The following is a 10,644-nucleotide window of genomic DNA, read 5'->3' as shown; positions in this document are numbered from 1 at the left end:
GGCTTAGTGTCTTCGCCAACCCCTTGTTGATGCTTGTCATGACACATAAATGAAACCCTCTATTGCTGTATGATCCTGGGCAGTCTGTAACACGCCTGGGGAAAATGAGCTTCAGATGCGTTTTGTTTTCACCGCAAATCCTAATTGATGGCTTTGTTAGGTCCTAATCAGTCAAGAAAATGATCCTTTGAAGCACCTGTGTGTGAATTTGCACGAATTGTTCGACACTTATAACAAGAATAAGCGCCCAGAAGAAGGCAGTATAGATGCACTAGACTCATGAACTACCACGAACGTAAATAGGACAAAAGGAAACTGGTTTACGGAGATGTTTTCGTGATGTAAACTGTTTATAGAAGCTTTGGAAGAGACGCCATGTCTAACGAATGGGCTGTAGTCTGATTTGACAGCACACAGGACACTGAGACATGCAGGAAAATGCCAGAAGGCAATTGGACGTCGAGATTTTCTTCTCGATGTATGAATGGTTGGATGGAAAGTGACGGGGTGGAAAGGTGAACCTTTTGATTAAAGTATCTTCGGGTGTGCGAGATTACACAGTGTTGAAAACATGCATAACAAAACTCTTTCATAACTATCCCAACAGAGAAACACTGAGATGTTTTGTAGAGTGATATCTGATACCCAGTACCAGTACAGTACCGCAAAAATCATGTTCAAAATAGCTGAATATCAATGTACCGGTACTGTACCTGTATGTAACTTTTTCTTTGTTCAGGTACAGGTGCAGGCGCGGACCTGAACATAAACATCAATACTGGTATCTGTTCCTGATGGGTCGTTTATAAACATACGCAGCATTAACTCCAAAGAGGCCATGTATTAACTCTTTGACCGAACCAATCCAGTATAGTTATGCCCAAATTCCACTTGAAAAAGCAACATTTCTTTTTTATGTTGCAATTTTTTAAAAGGTGTTGACAAACGTTAATTCTACAGAGATCTTCATCGTTTCCTGCTGCATCAAGTAACAACTTTGACATGTTATGGTATTTCCGTGACACGAAGTCTTCGTCAGAGGTAGAAAAGCACGCAACGCACGATTTTACAACGGTCGAATTGATTAAAATAAGTTGAGATGGGTTTATAGCCATGAGTACCGTAGGGTACTGTAATAAAAACCACTATAAGCCATTGCTGTTTTCATCGTAATTTCGTGACGATTTTGCTTTGTCAACATTTTAGGGCACGTATCGAACGACAGCCATGCCGCGAGTCAAATCGGATGACACGATAGCAGATGTACAATTAAGCCAGCATGACACCACTATTTTTTCTTCGCAAAGGCGATGGTAGATTCGTGACCTGATAGCTTCCCTTGGCGCGCGAACTGTGAACCAATTATTTTTATACAGAAGGAAGCTTTCTTGACGCAACAGTGACTTTCGTAATGGTCAACTATTAACTACAAAATAGAAATATAAAATAACTCTAGCTTATTTGAAATGCTGCTTGCTAAACAATAACGGTAAAATTTTCGATATCTTGTTACAATCAGGTGGGCTTGTGTGCATTTCAGTGTCTTTTCTAATAAGAAATTAATTTTCGTGTATTTAGCTATTTTTGCATTGCGAGAGACATCTAAAAGCATATTCAATCTGCTTCGGCCATTGGGTCTCTTGAAATCTGTTGTACTTAAGGATTGGGGGGGGGGGAGAAATAAAAGCAAAAAAAAAAAACAACTTACTACCTTGGTATATTATGGCCCAATCGCAGCTATCATGTTTCAGCGAGCCTTTTTTATTAACCTGTCCAAACCAGAAGCGCAGCAGCAGTAGGGTCTTATGTTACGAGCATCTCAAGTGTGAACACATAACTGTTGGTTCGCCCACTGCCTAACCCGGGGAGACACACTCAGCGGTAGGCACCAACCGTTAATCAGGATTTGAAATCACTTTATATGATAAAAACGCCGGGTGTCCCGATGGGGGCTCACGGTAAATGTTGCGTCCTGGGGGGAAGCTGGCTGTTGAAACACACTAGCCCACAGCGGCTGATACGTTAGAACTGATAGGCGCTCCGTTAGCCCCAAGGTCGTGTTTTCACTACTAGTGGATTTAACGGACGAATTTCTCCACTGAGAGGCGCTATGAGTGGGAAGACATTACCTGGTGCTAATTGCCGTTAAGAAAGATCAATCGCTATCATGGACCACCTGCGACTCTTCCAGAGCATTCGGAAGGCCATATACGTCTATTCTGTGAACGCATCTCGCTGTACTAATAGTTATACTATCGAGTTCTGAATAATGCCGTTGAGACGTTTTTCCACTAAGCAGTGTTAATGAGCTCTTCGCCAACGCAAAAGATTGGACTCACCGGAATCACTCAGTCCTCTTCAGCTATCTGACCCAATCGCCCAAGACACGTGACTTTATACACTTGTTACGTCAGCAGTGTGTCAAAGGTTGTTGGAAGTCGATATCGCCCCCCTTCCTGGTTGCTCTGTTGTAGATGCCCTCCTCATCTCGCAGAAAGAGTGTTTTTAGTTGGAGTAAAGTTCGAATTCGACTCTACCAACGCAGATAAACCTTGCCAATATCAGACGAAAGTCTTCCATTACCCCATCTTCGTACAACCAACAAAACATATTCTGGGTCCGAACAAATTGAAAAAATGTTGTCATCGCGATTGTCATTCTTTTTTGCAATTTGAGTGACTGAGCTATGGATTTGTGTATTTAGATCTGTTTGTCCTGACGGAGAAGGTTGACAGCACGCGCGGGTTTAGGGAAGGTTTACAGGCAGAATAACAGGGGGTCAGAGTCTCAACATCTGCTGGCGAGCCAGCATGAATTAGAGGTTGACATGGGGGGATTCGGAAAGTTTACGATTACATACTTTCCAGAAGTCTGAAATGTCAGATTTCTTGTTCTTTTTTTCCACAAACCGCATCCAACCGTAATTATATATATTACAAAATCAAGTATGACGCATATTGACCCATTCATCGTCCATCTCACGAAGTCTGGCGCCAGGGCAAAGATTGTTTTGTGACATCAACCGCGTAATGTTCCCACCAGAGAGTCACTGCCTACTCGCCTGGTCAATGTGTTAATTGATTAGGATTTATACATGATCGATAGGCTAATAATGAACTTGGAAAAAGTTGATGCGATGGACATGCTCCGATTGTTATTTCCAAACCTATCATGTCAAAGTTGTGGAGTTACATCGTGGTTTTGTGCACCGTTATCCTGAACACACGGGACAAGATATAGATACAAAACGTCCTCACAAGTACGTGCTATATATCACTCATGCGTTTTCTGAAATGAAAATTTTGACGTTGACGTTAACATTAATTGGTGTCTAGTTTGATTCTTACCTCCGGATTTCCAATCTCCGGTAGCCTGTTGGCTACTGCCTTGCTTATTGGATACAGACTATATTGGCTACCAAAGGATCTGCTCGGAGATTGGCAAACTTTTACCGATGGGAACGTAGTCAGTAGGCTGGAAAGCTTCACTTACATGCATAGGGTGTTGCAAATGTACATGTTCTTGGCGACCACATTTTGTTAGTCCAGACCGTATAAAGTATATACAAAGAGAGTACACAAGGAATTAAAACATGAACTGACTTTGATGCGTGTATATACACCCCCTCCCCCACACACATTAATTCACATCGATTGAACTATTATCACTCTTTCAAAGACTGGAGCCAGGAAGTCTCGCTGTCATTACAGCCGTGCGATTTTATCTCTTGATTGCGGTCTCGTTTGGATTGCCTGCCTGCGATCGCCAACCGTGACCGAAACATATCCTTTAGCCACGGAATCCGGATCAATTCTTTTTAATTTCTTCTTTCTTTGTTTTTTTAATTTCTTCGTTTTTTTAAAGAGGCTGTCAGGCCATCTGAGAATCAATATTTACTTTGTTTTAAGAAGTTTCAGATCGTTTGATTACTTTTGGAATTTCATTCTTCTTTACCGGACGATTTGTACTGAAGTCATAAACTGTAGCCATCTTGCATTTCTGCAGGAATGCTTCATTTGTAACGTTTTGAAACTGCCACAATGATGGATGGAATCAGAAGGAGTGGAAAGAGTCGACGATAAGGAATGTGAGATAGTACAAGATAGAAAACTGTTGCAATGTTCGTGATGGATGTTCTCTTAACAAACGCAAGAGAAATATCTCCGTGATGTATTTAGATAGAGTTGTGATATTTTGTCTTGTCCATTATCATTAATTTCTTGCTGATTCTGCGCATACTCCACTGTCACTTTTCCTCCCAGATCATTTTGACCTTCAATTCGGCCTTCCTGTCAGTTTTCTGTTACACCATTTCCCCTCTCACGTTCTGTGACTATAACTAACAAATAACTACGTACTCTGTATCTGTATCGGTATAATTGGTATAACCGCCCTTCGGCGTGATACACCAGCTTCGCAGGCAGGCAGCGCGGCGGCAGCTAGCTAACGTTACATCACACCGAACGACTTGTTACACACAATCGTTGCACATTTAGGCAAGAGTTGTTTAAAGCTAGTTATGATTCCCAGCTGTGCTTGGTGTCAACGAGCAACGAGACTCACAAGCAAAAAACAAATAGACAAACATATCAGAAATAAAATCACTGTAAGCGGAGATGATGAAGACCTAGCAGAACGGGCAGACATTTCACATCTTCTGTTCTTCCAGAGGACTGATGACGAGGAGGTGGAGTTGGAAAATGAGGTGGCGGCAAAGTTTGAGCGTCTCTGGCCAACGATACGAAGATACCTGGAACGGCATTATGTAAGTTGATTGCCAACGTTAACGTACAGGCACAAACGGAAGAACACAGAGGCACTGCATTCATTACATTGCATGCCATGTTATTGATATATGAAATGAAGTGAAATGAAGTTATTGCTAAATAGTTATGGAGTGTGTGTGTGGAGGGGGGGTGAGAGTGTGCTTTTAAGATTACTGGTGGAAATTTTATGGTTTAGGCATTTCTTCAAATATTGTGTAATATGTACATTGCTTGGGTTGTCACATGCGGATATGTACTTGAATGTACTACTTGAACCCTTCAAGAGAAATCCTGGAATAGAGTATAACAGAAGTTTATATGGTGATATGTTACTCCTAGTCACTGCCAAACATCTTAGTCTACTGCATACATCAATGTCGGCTGTATGGTAGGCTACTATGGTATCTTTGAAAGACTGTCTTTCACTATATACAGCTTCCGTATCTTTGAACAAAATTCTCAAACAGCCAAAGCACCAGTCCAGGTTCTTTGATTAGCTTCACGGGTAGAAAGGTCGGTGGATTACTGAGGTGTGTTCCCACCGTGTGTGATGATGGGGGCTAGGGGAGGTTAGCAGCTGGAGAGTAGGCCTTGACCCTGTGGACACAAGTTCGCCATACATGAATACAACTTAGGTGCCACAGGTGTTTTATGGCATACCCGGGATACGTGTGCATATGTTAATCAGTCAATTAGTCATCATTTGCAAGAGCTTGCACCGACACGCCCTATGAGTGGGTATGATTCCTCCTAGTCTACCAACGTGACCTTAAGGTCAATCTACGGTACCCGCGGTAACCAAATATCCCATCACTTTATTGCGGACCCAAGCAAATACATGCGCGCAAACACACAGTTTCTAATAGGAATAAAGAGATACGTATACGTACTTTCAGCGGTGAAAAATCTGACTTACAAAAATTATGTACATGTATTTCTTTTACAGATGAAACCTGAACTGGAATGACATCCGGTGATCAACGACTACCGTCTGTTTCTTAACCAGGAAAAAAATCAAAACCACCAGCTGAGGGAGTAGGAGTTCTACATTGGATTGGCATAGCGTGATGGATACGTCTTTTGTCTCCAACGTCATTTAAAAAACTAAAACGGCTGTACTTTAGAGACCATTACGTAGATAAAGCTCTGTGGCATTCCGACACACTTACTGTAAATTGGTTGTTAAGGTAGAACCGAGCGCAGTGTGATGATATACTGTTGGGTTGAATCACCTGTGAATTTCCGAGGATAGCGAACCACTGTTGAAACAAAGTCAAATCAATAATACGGGAGTCCCAATCGTCTTATTCGTCATTTTTTTTAAACAAATAGGCAAACCGCAAAAGGCAGACTTTCTGTCGTTCAAAATTCCTGAGGACCTTTGTTAACGTTGTATACTGTGATAATATAAAATGTACTTAATGCACTATGGTAAAAAAAAGAACTATGGTAAAAAAGTAACGGTTGAGAATTGATAACAACCCTTACCAGAGTGTAATAATAGTATGGATATTATATTCTTGAGTGGAACGTTCAGAAAGATAGAAACTTCAGGTCCCTCGAGTAGACAGAGTTATCTCTTATAGTTCATGAAGTAAGTACAACAGCGGCGTCTTTTCAAATAGGACGGATGGCAACGGAGCCAGTAATATATGTGAATAAAATGATGTGTATCAAACTTTCTGAGTGAGATTTTTTTCTCTGATCACAAGTGAGCTAGAACGTTTTGATACAATACGATTGTGGAGAGTGGAGTGTGAAAATTGATCAACCGATATGATGGTCATTTAAAAGCCCCTGTCACACATAGCCGACCATGGCCAACTTCCCCAAACCATGATTGGGAGTCGTGAGCGAGGTCATCTGTAGTTGGAGTTGTCGGCGAGGTTGCTTACTAGTCTTTTTTCTAAAATTAAAAAAAAATTCTGTACCAGTCTGCTATATATTTTGACAATCCAAGGTGGGGAAAGTCACATTCTGCTTGGATACAATCACAATGAGTGGACTGGAGCTAGAATATCATGGATTCCAGCGACGGCCTTGGTTTGGAGGGGCCGAGAGCAAAGTCAAGGGAAGGTCCTGAATGCGTAACAGGGACTTACAATGTACGTTGTAACAGTGTTGTGGCGAAACATTGTCCCTTCCTGGTGATGCAAGAGACACGAAGGCTTCTTTGGATGAAAATCGTAATCTGTCTGTACTATAATAAGTACCAGAGTAGATCAATTTCTTGAACATTGATGGTCTGACATATCCGCACTTAAACATCACTTGACCCATACTTTACTGCGATGGATGTTCCGCAGGCTGTAGGGGCATAAGTTTCATCGTGGCTGACCTCTTTAAGGTACATTGTTCAAGGTAGAGGGTGTGAGTTGAAAAAAGTACCTCTAGATCAAACTCAACATATTCATCAGGGGGGTCATGATATGATCTCCGGTTTAGCTGTTGACGCATGTCATCATGTGGGTTTACCTCAAATTTGCCTTTAACAAGCTTGTGATTCAAATTACTTAACCCGTGTCCTACCAGCAATTTCTGTTTCACTGCTCTGTAAAAATCAAGATCGCATTGTTAATTTTTAAAGTGCATACATTCATTTAACAACATATATTTTTGTTTATTACTTACGGTTTAATTCTTATCACAATTGATGGGGGTGCTGATATAAGTTACTTTAACTTGAGTGCGTCGCCAATTTGTCTGTTTGACTGATAAAAACAAAGAGTTTTCGCGAAAGGCAGTTCGCCTCGGGACGTCTGGAAACGTAAAAGCACCTGCGTTTCTACACACGATGAAAACGGTGCTCTTTAATTGCTATAGAGCGTTGGTCATGTGGGACTGTATTTTATGGATCGGATACTTAAAACAACTTCCGCATAAAAGTTGTAAAGAAGTGTCAGGATACAACACAGTAGCAGTTTGATCTTGTGGGCTTACCGATCCTAAAAGATACACAGAAGCATTTTTTCTCTCAGGTTTGTTCCGAACACCGAGGACCCAGTAATGGATTATGTTAGATTGACGTATTGTGTTCCTAAGCGCTACCCGTGTTTTCTTGCAGGCGTAATGTGCAGCAGATACCATCACTCAAGACCCAATATCCCTCAAGGGTATAGTATGGGCCCCTTGCGGTTGGGTACGCCAGAATCATACACAAGAACAATCAACATCAAGAAGGAAACTTTTGGGTGATAGCTAAATGTGGTTGATACTTTGTGGGGAAAACGAAATCCCAAGCGAACTGCTGCAGCCAAAAAGGAGCACGTTTAGTCTGGTAGAAAAGATACCAAAAGGTCGAGAGGTGGTCATTTGTCTCCATCAAGAGAGACTTTGCCTGGTCCAACAATGTCACCCAAGGGTTTGTTTCTTGATGTGGATCGTTCGTGTGCGGGATAGTAACCAATGAGATCAAAAGGCTGTAGGATGAAAAAATTAAGCCATGAACTTCGTTGGCTCTTTGAGAGGGATTTTTGCTATAAGTCCGGGTATTTGAGGCACATATATCGTATACAATACTGGTGACAAAGCTGGTATCAGATTGTTACCAATACCTCAGTCATAAAGCTGGGAAAACATCCACAGCATGTGTCCCTTCCGGTTTGTAATGGCTTTGTAGAATTCATGTGTAGTTTTTTTTTTCAAAGCGAATTATGTTGATTGATCTTGTCCCTTTGTTTTCATTTTCATTCACGTTCACCTTAGATAAACTTTATCTACAAGTTAGAAACAGATTGTTACGAGTAGCTGAATCGTAAAGCTGGGAAAACACTCGTAGCATATCATCCATTATCCATAGCCTGCAATGGCTTTTTTTAGAATTTTATGTAACTTTCAATGTGAGTTTCCTTGATTAATTATGAGACTTCTTCGATAACCTGGGACCTTTGGCCTGACTTCCTTTCAGCGTTCTCGACGTGCCTCGCATGTGAAAATAACCACGACAACACATACAAACAGACACCGAAAACCAAAACCACCGTACACGCAGGTAAAAAGTTTCTTTTAAAATGAACGTCAACTCCCTTGACTACACAAATACAAACAAAGGTCTCAGCTGCATGATCGAATGTGATTGGTATGACATTTTCTTGATGCCATCTTCTGGGATGTAGCAATTTTTTAATGTATTAATCTATCATTTGTGCTATACGACATCTCCATAAAACAACTAATTAGCTCATTCCCAATGCATCATCTATAGTAAAACACCTGTGCGTCAGTACATAAACTCAAGGTCCCAATTCGTCACACTTTCGGGGCTGTCTAATAGCTTCCTACATTAACGAGGAACTCTTGTGGGTCTACAGGAAGACTAATAAATTTTATCGGGTAAAAGTCTACATAAAATTGTAGATAAAATTCAGAAAACTGCAAACTCCACCAATTTGGCATATTGCCGTATCTTGAAACAGTAACTGGCCTTTCAAACCTTACTGAATCTGGACGGGAATCGACAGACAAACGTAGAAACAGAATAATTTATCTTTCAGTACCATGGACACCCACCATATGTCTTCGTTGCGTCTAACTTTAGGTGGTGCTTAAAGTTGTGTATTGAGGATACCCTATTATTGTACAAGGAAACAAAAAGAAAATACATTTGAAATGATTTTGACATTATACGACTATTAAAATAAAAGATTCTCCTACTCGCAAGAAACCGTCTTAGTCTGGATAAGAATGCAAATATTTCCGAATATCTAATCAGTTGGGCCAAGACTTACAGGGACACAAAAAGGAATGGAAATAATTCGCGACTTCTTAATTTATTCTTTCCACAAATTAACACCGGAGGAAATGCCCCTCGCCTGAGGTGATTAGTAGTGTTGTGTGGGTAGAGGCAAAGGGCAAACATATGGGACATATCGGATTTGCATGAAACACTTTTTAAGGATCTAGAACTAACCTAGATTTTAACCCATTTACAAAGAATGCATATTTTCCAATGGCTTCAGCACAATGGATGCAGTCAGGGCTGAAAACGTTACGCATACGCACTGTTGTTTATATCAAATAACATTTCATCTATGTTCCCATCACGTGTCATATATCATTTTAAAGATAGATAGGGATATAGATGGATAATGGTACCAGGCTACTTCCTTTTGTCATCAGTAGCTACCGCTGGCTCTCCGTTTTCGCTTGCTGCCACGGTAGTAAGCATGGAGGATGGTACCCACGCTACAGCATACTATCTTCGGTCACATCGAACCCTGTGTCACCTCCCTCCCCCTCTCTGAGTCCCCGAACAGGCCGGTAAGTCGCTCCCACCTGCTCAATTAACCCCGCACCGACCCCGCTTATCCCGGCAGCCATCGCCGCTTCCACGACTTCCTCACGGCCTCCAGCCGAGGATCATGTGACAATAAACACACTGATAACGGATGAATATTTTATCACCTTCTGTTCCATCGATGAGATACGACACTTTGCGCGTATCACGGGGAAAGAGACAACTGAGTTTTGAAGATCTGGACACTGCTGCTTTCTCAGCCAATGTATTTCAAGAGAACACAATTCAAGATTGTCTCATGGTGATTGAATGTTATGAAGTGAGCGACCTGGAAGAGCAGTATTAAAAGTGTTTGGGTCAAGATATTTTATCTCCTGGAATCTTGAATCCATTGAGGGATGACAGTGAAGAATGGCCAGGATCATAAGGTACAGGCGAGCAAAAACGATTTCATTTTTAGGTCAGCGTCGACAGGTTGAATGATTTTTGCTGACAGATAGAGTAGGTAACGCTAATGTAGGGAGATAATAAGGTGGTTTATGGTGACAAAAACGTATACATGGTTCAACCTTTTTTTGAAACTCGGCAGTTCATATCTGTGTATGTATGGTGTTCAGCACCAAGGACAGGACTTTTTGCAAT

The 10,644-nt window shown here is 41.3% G+C and overlaps 1 protein-coding gene across 1 annotated transcript in view; it reads left to right on the top strand.

Moving 5' to 3' along the window:
- The window catches only part of LOC109485872, a 12,815-nt gene extending 6,381 nt beyond the window's left edge, over nucleotides 1–6,434 (top strand). The window contains exons 4-5 of the mRNA XM_019789544.1: nucleotides 4,670–4,765; nucleotides 5,713–6,434. Of these exons, the coding sequence (XP_019645103.1) occupies nucleotides 4,670–4,765; nucleotides 5,713–5,733 (117 nt within the window). The 3' untranslated portion in view covers nucleotides 5,734–6,434. The remainder of the gene's footprint in view (nucleotides 1–4,669; nucleotides 4,766–5,712) is intronic.
- Nucleotides 6,435–10,644: the final 4,210 nt, after the last annotated feature.

This window comes from Branchiostoma belcheri, unplaced genomic scaffold, assembly GCF_001625305.1.
Source record: "Branchiostoma belcheri isolate BF01 breed outbred unplaced genomic scaffold, Haploidv18h27 scaffold79, whole genome shotgun sequence".
Lineage (NCBI taxonomy): Eukaryota > Metazoa > Chordata > Leptocardii > Amphioxiformes > Branchiostomatidae > Branchiostoma > Branchiostoma belcheri.
The sequence above is the reverse complement of the archived record's forward strand: the minus strand, read 5'-3'. Positions and strand labels throughout refer to the sequence as shown.